Raw genomic sequence first — 13,415 nt, 5'->3', positions numbered from 1 at the left:
CGCAATTAATGCACTCCGCCTCCTCAGACAACTAGGCTACTTCAGTCCAGTGCGCATGGATTGTCACAAGGGAAAAACAAACCAAAACAACCCAACATGCAGGAAAAATTCAAAAGTCTAAAATAAAGGAAAACAATCATATAAAAAAGAAACATCAAAACATACAAAGCTCAAGAAGAAAATACAAAGAAAAACAAATCATATCTTCCTCTCCAAACATGCAAAGCATACAACTAACATTTAAATGAAATAAAACCATAAACCATATTTTTCCCTGTGCAACACACTGATGTCACTGACGCAACAGTACGTGGACGGCAGGATTGTGATTGTTTTTTTTCCCACAGTCCTCATTTTCAATAAAAGAGCAGACATGTATTGCTAAAACTAAAAAAAGTTGTAACCACAAATGTCAGGTAAATACTGTAATAAAATGCAAAATGTATCTGGAAAAAAATTTTGCGTGTGCTTTTTTTTATTGTATTTTTCATTTAGCAGTTCAAGATAATGATAATTCCATAGATATATTAGCGACCTTTAAGCTATACCGTCTCAGTGACGGAGATGAAAACACAAGGAGAAACAAGCAAGCATGAAAATTATTGCACTTTTTTAAATGAATCAAGTGATTAGAATTTTTTGTGCGATTAATTGATTATTGCGACAGGCCTTCTCAAGACTTGAGACTTGACTTGGACTTGCAAAAAATGACTTGTGAACATGTCTGGTCTGATCATCTGGTGATTTCATAGTAAAAACAAAAGGACGTCATGTTGAGGGTGTTAATACTGCTGAGTCAGGTTCTGAAAAAAAAAAAGTTGAGGAAGCTGAAAAAGATGGCTGTGGTCACGGCAGACCATCTGTTAGAGGAATAGTAACAATTAGTCTTTAATTTGCCATGTGTGCTTTAGGACGGCTGTATTTGTTAAATGTTACCTCAATCCTTTTGTTTTCTGACTCTCTTGTTCCCTGCAGGTCTACAGAGGGGTCCGTGTAGCTGGGCTGCACATGAGTCTGAAACACTCTCAAAACAAAGCTGCTCCCCATTTTCCCCATGACTATCCGGACTGCCCTGCAGGAGCCCGCTTCCAGGAGGAGCAGGAGGCCGAGCTGCTGGACAGATTTAAAAGGTTAGCCTAAAATTGAGTCCTTAATGTCTTTATATATTACTGTGGTTTTTAGGGAGATCTTGTTCTGTGAGGTTTTGTTGAGGTTTCAATATTAATCTGACATAAACAATATGAAAACTGTAAAGATATTCCGTCATTTTCTTGCCTTGATCTTGTCTTTGTCTTTTTAATGATGTCCAACAGAAAATAACTAAATTAGAATATTTTAGTAAGTCTCTAGAGTGTTTGTATCTAGAATCAGTAAAACAAAAACTATTCAGTGCTGCACCTTTTCCACATTTACTGATTAAAACTCTGTTAAAACTTTTCCAAATACTGTCCTTTTACGGCAACATGAGAGGTTTTAAGATCCTTCAAATAGAAAACTAAGAACTTTTATGTAACTAAATATTTACATCCAGTGTAAAGCTGTGTCCACTGATCATCACTGAGATGTTTCTGTAGCTTCAGTGGAGAAACATCTGAGGTAAATTCATGATTGGACACGATTAGGAAAAACACACCTGTCTACCATATTATCTGGACTATAGAGCGCAATTACAGGTTTTTGTTGTTTGTTTTTTTTTAAACTGGAAACATACATATTTAAGCCACCCCAACGAACCTGTAGGGGGAGCTCTAGATATCACCCCTAAAGTTGTGATGAAAAAGTATGCTAGCTGCTGTTAGCTTGTGGGCTCATGGAGGCAAAAGGAGCCTGCATCTGGACTAAGACAGCGAAAAACCAAACACTCTGAATATCAGGAATCATGTCAGGGTCCTCGCCAGCGTATTTTCAGCTATGCTGAAATTCAGGCCACTAAATACGTTTAGCAGCTGTAATGCTTTGGTCACATCAAAACACATTTTGAGCAGCATAAGCAGCCAGTTTATGTTCAAAGTCTATGGTTGAAGCACATCAGGACTGTTAGGATAACTGGGGACCGATGCAGGGTGGCAGTTTGTCAAACTGGGCTCAGGTGAGACAGAAATAGCTCTGAATCGACCCTCATTAGCCTGCAGCTCTTGGAGTAGGTGGTCAAACTCTCCACAGATGGCTCTGAAGTATCTGGTTTAGTTTAGTCTATTTTAATTCAAAGAAACAACAAAACTAATGCACAAATCTTAAAGGACTGGATCAGAACCACTCAGAATGACCTGGAGTGACTAAGCCCGAGTCAATCACACATCTGGAGAGATTTAAAAAAAAAATGGCTGCTCAGATGTCTAAAATCTGACCTGATGCTGCAAATGAAAAGAGTGGGTCAAACCGTCTAAAGACAGGAGAGCTCAGTTTGCAGAATCAGATTCAAAGAGGCCTGATTTGCTGCCAAAGGTGGATCAACAAAGTTAAATTAGCTTGTTGTTTTTCTTTTTATAAAATTGGCACACAAAAAAAATTCAAATGCACATAATGGGGTTTTATGAACGATTTAGAGGGAAAAGATAAATTAAAAACCATTTGGAATAAAGCTGATGGAGCAAAAAGTGCAGCACTGAAAACTTTCTGTATGTACTGCTTTAAATAACTTTATGTCAGCATCTTTATAAAGATGTAAAACGGGTTAAAGCTCTGATCCAGGTTATCTACATGGAGCAGATCTCTCTCTAGTCGCTGAGATGCAGAAAATGCTGAGATGCAATCAACAGTAATGACGTTTAACCCAACCTGGCAGGGTTTCCTCACAGTTTGACATGACCTTTTAACCTATTTCACCCCCAAAGGCGTCCGCCAGCCAAGAGGGCCAATTACATTAAACATGGCTGCCTGGCTCCTTTTCGTTGCCCTTGGCAACAGCTGGCAGAGGAGTGGGAGCTGCTGATGAGGGAAGAAGGAGCAGAGGGGAAAGGAGATGAGCAAAGTGCAGCAAAAACCGATGTCGTGACAGAAGAAGTGGCATCACAGCAAAATACAGCTCCAACTTATCGTCCGAGCTGCTTCTACATTCTGAGGTAATTCTGTTTGTTCTAACATAAACTTCCACGCATCTCTTTTTGGGGATTCATATAACACACGGACACAAAGTAACGGAGAACTGTGAAATTAGGAAGGAAACATAAACATTTAATTCAGCTTATTGACTCGTCAGCAGTCCGTCACACTAAGCATGCTTGTAGTGACAGTGGAGAGGAAAATCTCAATTTTAACAGGAAGAAACCTCCAGCAGAACCAGGCTCAGTGTGAGCGGCCATCTGCTGAGGCCGACTGGGGTTCAAGGAGACAGAAGCAGAGACACAAAAAGTAACTGTAAAAGGCGGCCCTGTCCAGGAAACACACAGCCAGGCAGACGAGCACCGAGCCAGCTCCCATGTAAGAGGATGAAGAGAGCACATCCAGCCAGTCACAGTCAGAGAAACAGGACTACACTGAAAAACAGGCCGATCTCCAACATCTATAAGCAAATGTGTTGATGGCAGCAGCACAGCTGATATTTCTGTCCAGGATGGAGTCACAGCCAAACAGGAACAGACCAGATGAAGCTACTATGAGACAAAGCAGAGAGAGCAGAACGTTAGAGATTAAACTAACAGATTCTGCAGAGTGGAAGAATAGAGATAGAATGATGAAATAGAGGCGTCGCAGCACAGTGGGCCCAGTCGGGACTTATTTAGTAGCTGCATTAATGGCCATCTGGCTTCCTGGTAGTTGAGTGGTACTGCCTGTAGATGGCGCCACGTCCGTTTATGTAGCCCATCGTCTCCGATGCTGAGGTTCTATTTAGGCTCAAAAAGGACAATAAAACGATATCAGGTCAGAATCTACAGTATATAACAGTATTTGTTCATAATCAGCTGGATCTTTTTTCATATATCCTGACTTTATCTTTAAAGCCCAGACATAAATCAGATTAAGTCTTTAATTCTTCATCATTGTTAGCAGACAACCAGAAAATATTTTATTTGAAACATGAGAAATCAGAAATAGTTCAAAGGGTTTAAAAACATAAATATAAAGGTTCTGTGTTTTTGGAGCCTCCAACTTGAGGGATTTTATATTTTAGTTCTAAAACATCAGCTCAGGTTTTGACAGGCTTGATGCATGCTGCTTCCCCCGTCTGCCTGGCTTTCATCATCATATTGGAGATGAGAAAACGCATCCAGCCTTAAATTGCTGCCATAGCTCACAGGGATTAATAGATGGAAAGCGGATCATTAATCCTCATTAAAGCAGCTCATAAACTGTGAGTAATGTCAGCGACTTTGTGAGGATAAATCAGGCAGATTTTTACCATCGGCTGCATATTTTTTGTTTTCTGCCTCATAAATTATAAAATGTGGATCCATCTCAGGGCACCTGATGATGAGCCCAGTGAACCTGACCCAGAATATTACCCACCTGTTGGTGTTCTAAATAGATTCTGCTTATTTTGGGGTTTTCCAGGAACAGGAGGTCCCTGAGGCTTCTCTCTGGCTGGTGCAGACCCACGACGTCGAAGGGACAGAGGCCGTGCCGCGGGGCTGCGGAGGCGCCGCCTCTCACCCCCGCAGCCGTGACGTCGTTCTGCTCCGCCCACAGAATGAGTCTGGTGTGGGTGCGCCTGACGCTGCTGTCCAAAGGGAAACCAGAACCCCACGCCATGGTCTGCGCTCCGACTGCGGAGGACCTGAAGCTGTTTGGAAAAAAACTATTGAGCAGCGGCCCCCAGGAGCCCCCTCATAAAGACCACCTTAAATGCAGGATTAAGAGCAAGAAGAAGAGCTCAAAGGAAGCCGCTACATCGCTTCCCCCCTCTGATGAGCGTGAAGTATCAGACATAACCCCTGCGTCAGACCCAAACCCATCCAAAGACCCGCACTCTTCCTCTGGTCTGGTCTTGGGGGTTTGGCCCGACCCGCTGCCCAGCGTCACGTCTCACTGCTCCCGGGTGACGCTGGGCTGGGTCACTCAGGGGGACTTCTCTCTGTCTGTGGGCTGTGGGGAGGCTCTGGGGTTCGTCAGCATTTCAGGGCTACTCGATACGCTCCTGAAGCAGCCGGTGGAGCACCGAGGGAAGCTGCTGCTGCGTAACCCCTCCTCCCTGCATTACCGCTGGGTTAAACTCAACATCGACGTCTGACTTTTAACGGGACCTACACAGAATGGGACAAAAAAAAAAACTGAAAACAACCCGTCATAATCCCTGTGCCTCTGGCTGAAGATAAAAAGCACCCCATCGAAGGCTCCAATCTTTAAGTTATAAACTAAGCACCGTTAATTTCCACTAATTAGAAATGCTTGCTTGTGAAGATTTATTTTTATGATTTTCTTAGCATGTTTCAGTAACTTTCATCTCATTTAGGAAGGAATGTTATTTTTTTGCTCTTATTGCTGCAGTATTGAGTTTTATTTTTTTACTTGAAGATACACAAATGCAGTGAAGAGCTTTTTGTTAGAATAACAAGTGAATAAAGGAAACAATCTCATAAAGTTACTAAACCATTAAACATTTAACATGGAAAGCATCAGGACTTCTAAATGTTATGCAAAAAGAAAAATTGTGTGAAGATGTGCAGCAGAAGCTGCTCTGGTTGTATGAAAGGGAAATGTACCAAATCTTCAAAACTTCATCCTTTTTTTGGTTTAATCTGAGAAATGTAACAGAGTTGAAGCCCCTCCTGAGCTCCATCATGAAGCTACCAGGATCTGATAACTCCGTGCTCCATCTGACACGACTCCAACCTACCGTACTATTCCTTTTGGTGCAGAATCTTTTCTTGTTTTCATTGTAACCAGGAGGAAATATTTATGTATTTTGGACCCGTCAAAATGTATTAAAACAATCATATTTTATGCAGGGATTTTATTCTGCACCACTCTACATGTTCTCTGGATGTATTTTTGATGAGATACTTGTAGCAATGACGTTTCACTATGACGGGTCTGCAGCCTCAGTAAAGCTAAATAAAACATCCTTTGAACTGTAAATGTGAGTTTTTGGTTAGACAGTTTTGATATATATACTTAATAAAATGTCTTTATTTTTAACGATCCACCATCTTATTTTTTAGGTTTAAAAAACATTAGGATTGCACAGATTGATTGGTCGTATCTATTATGTTGATTTCTAGACCTCTTATCTGTAGATACATAGTGAAAGTGATCTTACCCAATAATGTTATCTACCTCTGCAAAAGCTTCTATCTCATGCAGTTAAAACATGTATTGTTTCATATTTTCCATCTTTTTTCAAAACAAAATCTTGATAAAAACTGAAGGTCAAAATTGGATGTTAGCAATCAATGGATGCTGATTAAAATGAATTACTGGTACCCCTCAAGGTGATTCTCATCCACAAACTCAAAGCAGTTATTCAGTAAAAAAGTCAAAATGCTTAAAATCTTCAATATTTACTAAAACATTAACTGGTTCTGAAATGAAGAGCTGCTGTGGAAGGTCCGAAGCGACTCTGCAACCTACATGTGAGCGCGTCTCTGTGGTGAAAACTGAACATTCCTTACATCATCCGGTAAATATTATTTTTTTATCATTTGTCTCCACCCTGCTCCTTCCTCCCGACGCCACATCAAGTCCCTGATTGGTTGTTGTGACAAAACACAAAAGTTCAGATTTTCCAACTTCAGTGCGTTGTCATAACCATGCCTGGAGCATCACTAAAAACGTGCCTGTCACACCTTTTTACAACACATCCCCCCTGAACGCGCCTCTATATAGTCACTCCAGTCGATGCATTTTCACCACCAGGTCTAGAAAGAAATATTAACCCTGGGACACAGGCAGAGCTGCACAATTATATGGATAGAGGGGCCCTATCAGGGTCTAGACCTTGATTAAAGGGAGAATTTGCAGCAAGATGTAATTAATTTTGCTCAAAAGTTGCTGAACCGAGAAATGACTTTTGTTTAACATTCAGCCTTTTACCTTCTCTCCTGCCGACACTCCTGCAAAGCTCTCCACATGCATCCAACTACAGACACTTCAACTTTGAATCTTCTTATAGTTCCTCTAGCATGAACTGTGGTTTCCCACATATCCCATAATGTGTAGGTGGCAGATAAGAGTTTTTGTTGCTTGGCAACACCACAGTTTGGTAGCAGTTCAGCCAAGCGTGCAGTGTGAGGTTTATCCGAGGTGAAGATGGGCGAGGAAGCGGCACGCTTGTGCTTCAAGCAGCAGTTATGAAAAGAAGTGGGAGACGCACCTCAGTATGTATGGCATACTGGTGAATTTAAACACATGGCAGAGTATTAACAGTACACTAGAGAGGAAGGAAGAAAACTACGCTTTGGTGCTGACTTTTCCTTTTTTAATAATTGGATAAATTTACATCAGATGATTGAGGTTGAACAGTAAAGGGGGGAAGTCAGGATTCCTTTTCCCACCTTTAGGGGGCAGTAGTGCACTTATTTTGATGTATACCATAACCTCAGACTAATAAAACATATTTAGCACCTGTCCACAGAAAACTGTTTAGTTTATTTACCTGACAAAAATCTGTTGAACTGAGAGAAATGCATCACTTGTTTTATCTCAATGCAGCCAAAAGACAATAAGGGAACACATTTTAAGGCAGAAAAACTTCTTTTTAAGGACTAACTCCTTCTCTTTGCTGCTTTTAATAACAGATTTGGTTGAACCCTGGAAAAGCTGCACACAGACTCTCTAATGGAGTACAGCAGCAGTCCCGACAGATGGAGATGGTTCCTATGAATCGTCTGTTTGGTCGGCTCTGTTGCACATAAGTTTGGCTGCCAGCGATCCGTATGTTTGGCTCTTTGCCTCGGGCTGCACTTTGTCTGTGCTCCTCCTCCCTGTGAACATGGACGGCGCAGCTCATTAGATGGGGACCCCGCAGCCAGGGTCACTGCTGCTAAACTCATCCAGGTTCTGTCTGGCCTGTTAGGCAATACAATGATTAAATAAAAAAATAACTTACCAGGAATCCTATCCATGGGGATGAAAGTGCGGTCTTGTTGCTTTATCTTTGGTCTGTTTTGGGCTATCAGGAAAACCCCGACAAAGGAGAGAAGACAGCTGGAGGAGAGTTTCAGGAGGATGAGCACTAGCGTTTGGTGGCGTCGTTTAAGACCCAATGATTAGTGATGTTTGCAGAACTTACCCGAATAAGAACATGAAAATATTCAGTAACGCCAAGCCTTCAAATTCCTGGTAGAATATTATCCCTGCAACAGAAAAAAATAAAAAGGTTGAACCATATTTCCCCATAAGCACTGAAGTTAGGAGGAGACTGCTGCACATAAAAAAATAAATTACAACACAGAGCACCAAGAAAACAGAGCAAATCATTCTCTCTGGATCTGATTAACTTGCCAAAAGGCAGACACAAACGTTTTCATCATGCATTTCTCTGCTCTGGATATTAGAAGGTTAAAAACAAAACATTCATTATCTTCACAGTGGACAAAAAACTAATCTTACGAGCAAAAGTCGCCCACGGATGTTCTTCCACTGCTGATAAAATACAGAAGCAATTTGTTATTCCGCAGAGTCAATCGTGTGTTATTTGTGTGGGCAGACACAGCAATAGTAATAGCAAGAAAAATAATCTGTTTTCTAAAGGAGAGTCACTCCAAACACACGCTGTGACTTTTCCCCCGCTATGGTGACAGACCTGTGCCCATGATGCTGCACAGAAATGAACATCTAGTACTTATCTTTAATGATTTCACTTGCAGAGAGTTGTAGGATATGTCCCACGTGTCAAAAGCATTTGAGGGGTCATAAAATGCAGTTTCCTTTGCATAGATTAATTATGATGGTTCAGTGGGTGAAATGGACGTACGGAGAAGTTCAAACCCCATTAACACCTCCTTTCTCTGCAAATCTCACAATTCTAAACCTCCACCATAAAACAGGCGAATCCAAACGTAGCACCGAATGGACGTCAATTTGGGGATGTTTTCTTATTGACAAAAAAGCAGCAAAAATAGAAGGTTGAAGTCCTTTAACATGGATGAATTTAGAAATGGCTTCGTCTCTTTGTTACGTCTCAGACTGAAGGTAAAAGCCCCAAAAATGTGCAAAACGAGGGAGAAACTCTGACAAGCCTTTGTGAGTTGGTGGCGACTTGAGCTTGCTGAATATCTTCTGAAGTGTTAAGTTAAAGGTTTGATTGGGTTATCTGTTCTGCAGAGTTCACACCGAACATGCTTTGAACAGAAGCAGCTGGTTTACATGCAAAGTTGTAGTGGGAAAAAAGTATTCAACTATTCAGCCTAGTTAAATAAACGGAGATGGATGGATTTCACTCAGTCGGCACATTTATTCATATCTTTTCAAAGAGAGAACAGTCATCATACAGCCTTTATTGCACAGCATTCTGCTCTGTTCTGATCTGGGCACCGTTCATTCCCCTTACTCACAACAATGGAAAGTAGTCAGAGTCAAAACAAATTACAGAAACAGTAACATGTTATGAATAAACCTCAAGAAAGAATCTGATTTGTTATGGGAAGAAGCTATGTCTGGTCTACAAGCACCATCCTGCAGAGAATGGTGTGGCTTTGAGAGAGAAACAGACTGAGTGAAAACTTTTATAGTGACTAAAGTGGATAAATAATATATAATAGAAGAGAGATAAAAATTTTCTGACAACAAAAGTCTATAGTTAAAGCGCATAAAGGCGCATCAAGAGCTCCTGCAGAGTATTTCGAGCAGCAGGAGCAGAGCGTCATGAGCATTTAAGCATTAGAAGACCTAGCAACTGGTTGGCAAACAGTACAGACCTTTTTTCTTAGATTTTTTAGAATGTTTTTTAATTTAAAAAATATTTCATTTCTCTTGCATGTTTTTGCCTATTTTATACTTTCCACATTTTTTATTTTCATTTTATCCAATTAAAATGTTTCCTTTTTTTTATTTACAGATTTTAACTTAAAATTAAATCTCTTCAATGTGTTTTTGCAGAATTTATATGTTATTTTATTTTTGTATGTTTTCAAATGTAGTTTTACAAATTGCATTGTTTTCAAATTGTTTCACAGATCACATTTCTACTTTTGAACCGCACATTGACCAAAAAAAATGTTGCTAGCATCCATGCAGACCAATAGTACAGCTGATGTCAGCCAATCAGGTGACGCCTGCGACCCCTCCTCTTTGGACGGCAAAACAAAACCTTACATACATAAAAAACAACTAGCAACTACGGTACTTTTTCACCATACTACCTCTAAAATACCAATACTGGTGTACCAGCTGACAAGAAAGAAAGGACGGCATCTCATTTTATCGCTTTCCTAAATACCCGGAAAGGCGAGCGAGACAGTGGCTGTCATGAGAGAGACCTGGAACACAACTACAACTAGCAGAATTTACAGTGATCACTTCTTAAAAGGTTAGTTGTTATGCTCAAAATAATGTATTAGAAATGCTGTGTTTATTTAGACGGTGGAACGATTTTCGGCCCTAGCATTTTTCCATCTACACCGGCCCACTTATTATAGAGGAACATCGTAGTCTGTTTTAAAGAAAGCATTTTAGCTTTATTTTAATTTAGTTTGTTGCAAAGATTTTACAGTTTGAAGAAATAGAAACTTACACCATATGCCAATCGTCACAAGGATGAAGGATGACAAGGAAGGGCTATATATACTGCATGCATGATATAGGTAGTTAATATTGTATTACTTCTTGAGCTCCTTGAGTTATGTATTGTCACAGGTAGGTGCTTCGGCCGCAGACTAAGTGTTGGGGCCGGTATGATTAAACGAAGGCACGTTGAAATTAGGACCGGCCCACCGGCCAAATGCCCGATATCACAGATTACCCGTCCGAGCCTGGACGGAAGTCAAAAACAAGTGGAGAGTTTCATCCTTTAACAGGCAGGCAGGGTTTCCACCAGCGTAATATAAGCTTGGGGGGCAGCAAGGATTTATTTACCACCAGCCCCCAATCCCGACTATCTTTGATTCTCCCTTCAAAGGAAAGGCCCTCAGATGTGCGTAATAAAGAAAAAAATAACATATATATAAATATAGTATATAAAAGTAATCAGAGGGCTGGTCAGTGGCACAGTGGGTAGCACTGCTGCCTTGGAGCAAGAAGGTTCTGGGTTTGATTCCCGACCTGGGGTCTTTCTGCATGCAGTTTGCATGTTCTCCCTGAGGATGCTTGGGTTCTCTCTGGGTACTCCGGCTTCCTCCCACAGTCCAAAAACATAACTGTTGTTGGACTGTGCACCTGCCGCTTCTCTATATTCTTCTTAGGTGCGAGTGTGCGCGTGAATGGTTGTTTGTCTCTGTGTTGCCCTGCAATGGACTGACGACCCATCCAGGATGTACCCTGCCTGTAGACAGCTGGAGATAGGCACCAGCACCCCTAGTGACCCCAGAATGGATAATCGTGGCAGACATAGATGGATGGATAAAACTGAACTTTATTAATCACACATTGGAGAAAATTACTTCTTCATTTAACCCATGCCCTTGGGGAGCATTGGGCTGCCATTGTGCGGCGCCCGGGGAGCAGTTTGGGGTTAAGGGTCTTGCACAAAGACCCAGAGTGGCAGTCTGTGGGATTGGCCACGACTCTGGTGGTGATCTGTAAAACTCAATTTGAATAGAATGCAATTCCTAAAATTCTATCTGAAAAACTGAAAAAATAAAATATGAAAAGAGGGCTGGTCAGTGGCACAGTGAAAAAAAAGTTAGTCTGAAAATCTTTTTTGTTAACTTAGACTTAGACTTCTTTATTTGTCATTTTGTATGCACAGAGTGCATACAGAACGAAATTGCGTTACATACAGCTTATGAACATTGCATTGATATTTCAAATGGCACGAGTTATACAAAAAGTGCAGCAGTGGTCAAAGTGTGAACAGTGCAGAGGATAAGAGACAGTGTGCAAGTTGCAGTGGTTCAGTGCAAATAGGCATTTGTGCAAAAAATGCGTAATTGAGAATAGAATATTAAGAAATGTTTGTCAGATTTCCAATTACAAAACATGTTCTTTGCTTCCAGTAATAATGAAACATTTACTCCATAGAAAACCTGCAGTCATCTGTTAATTATCAACCTGTTCAATTTGTCAGTAATTGTGGATAAAAGATTATTTCAGCGCTTCAGCTGGAAACATCAATTGTTCTATTTTATAGACCCTAAACATTTAATTTAACCGACTTTTTATTGAACATTTTCAGACCTGGCTTTGTTAATGACTCATAATCTAAGGTACTGAAGAAATGTTTTCTGTGTAAACATATTTGCTGTAGAGTAACTACATCAAATCAGTTTATTTATACAGCACTTTACAGCAACACCAGGAAGACCAAGGTGCTTCACAGAAAGATAAAAACATTGCAAAAAATAAAAAATAAAAAATCATAAGCATAACAACAACTAAGTACTAAAAGCGAGTTTAAAAAAAAGATCCTTTATTCTGGATTTAAAAAGATGCAGATCAGTGAGAATCCGCAGACCGAGGTGCAGATTGTTCCACAGTTTAGGTGCGGTAACCACAAAGGAACGATCGCCCAACTGTTCATACCGGGACCTGGGGACGTCCAGAACCATTTCATCAGCAGATCAGCCCTGCTAAATAAAGCGGTGCGAGACCATGAAGGGCTTTAAAAACAAGTGTTAAAACTTTGAAAGAAATCTGAAAATGGAGCGGGAGCCAGTGCAGGGAGGAGAGGATAGGAGTGATGTGGGTTTGCCTGGATGAGCCAGAGAGGAGACGAGCTGCTGCATTCTGTACTAACTGTAACCGTTGGAGTGACGACTGTGGGAGGCCACAGAAGAGAGCGTTGCAGTAGTCCAACAGAGAACTAATTAATGCGTGAATCACCTTCTCCAGGTCTTGGTGTGAGGGAAAGGGTTTCTGTGTTCTATGCTCTGCTGATTCTCTTCCACAAGTGGCTGTTGTGGACAGGTGGGCGTGGCCCAGCACCTGCAGCTCGTTGGGGCTGCTCTGCTGGAGCTTAAAAGGAGTTCAGTCAGCTGAAGGACGCCAGAGTGTTAGACCATTGTGGTACGCTTAGGCCACTGTCCAGTCGACAGTCACAGTTCCTGTGAGTTAATCGTTTCGGATTCCTAGTTCTAGCTCTGTCTCCTGTCTCGCTCAGTTCGTTGTGCTTTGGCTCTTTTACATTTCGTGTCTCTGTGCGCTGAGGACTGGTTCCTGAATCATTGATGTTCAGACTCTGCTCTGGAGTTCCCCTCAAGACCCCTTGTTGTCAGTGTTGTGCCTGAACGCGTTCATTGAATGAAAATTCATGAACTCGTTCATATTTTGGGCGAACGTGAACTGAACGTACTGCATTACTGCCTGATGAACGTTATTGTGAACTCGTTCATTCTGGTGTCTGTGAACGGCACGCTCTCCCAGTTCAACTTCGTTTAATAGGT

General features: G+C 41.2%; 2 protein-coding genes across 2 annotated transcripts in view; one reads left to right on the top strand and one right to left on the bottom strand.

Annotated features, from left to right (window-relative positions):
• The window catches only part of pop1 (POP1 homolog, ribonuclease P/MRP subunit), a 15,591-nt gene extending 9,563 nt beyond the window's left edge, over nucleotides 1-6,028 (top strand). The window contains exons 14-16 of the mRNA XM_015383314.1: nucleotides 976-1,130; nucleotides 2,835-3,062; nucleotides 4,492-6,028. Coding sequence (XP_015238800.1) covers nucleotides 976-1,130; nucleotides 2,835-3,062; nucleotides 4,492-5,167 — 1,059 coding nt within the window. The 3' untranslated portion in view covers nucleotides 5,168-6,028. The remainder of the gene's footprint in view (nucleotides 1-975; nucleotides 1,131-2,834; nucleotides 3,063-4,491) is intronic.
• A 1,317-nt stretch (nucleotides 6,029-7,345) lies between these two features.
• The window catches only part of LOC107090127 (NIPA-like protein 2), a 59,798-nt gene continuing 53,728 nt past the window's right edge, over nucleotides 7,346-13,415 (bottom strand). Inside the window, exons 8-10 of the mRNA XM_015383328.1 lie at nucleotides 8,168-8,231; nucleotides 7,985-8,082; nucleotides 7,346-7,859 (exon numbers count right to left, since the gene is read on the bottom strand). Coding sequence (XP_015238814.1) covers nucleotides 7,753-7,859; nucleotides 7,985-8,082; nucleotides 8,168-8,231 — 269 coding nt within the window. The 3' untranslated portion in view covers nucleotides 7,346-7,752. The remainder of the gene's footprint in view (nucleotides 7,860-7,984; nucleotides 8,083-8,167; nucleotides 8,232-13,415) is intronic.

This window comes from Cyprinodon variegatus, unplaced genomic scaffold (assembly GCF_000732505.1).
Source record: "Cyprinodon variegatus isolate N-32 unplaced genomic scaffold, C_variegatus-1.0 Scaffold282, whole genome shotgun sequence".
Classification (NCBI taxonomy): domain Eukaryota; kingdom Metazoa; phylum Chordata; class Actinopteri; order Cyprinodontiformes; family Cyprinodontidae; genus Cyprinodon; species Cyprinodon variegatus.
Note: the sequence above shows the minus strand (reverse complement) of the source record. Positions and strands in the feature narration are given on the sequence as shown.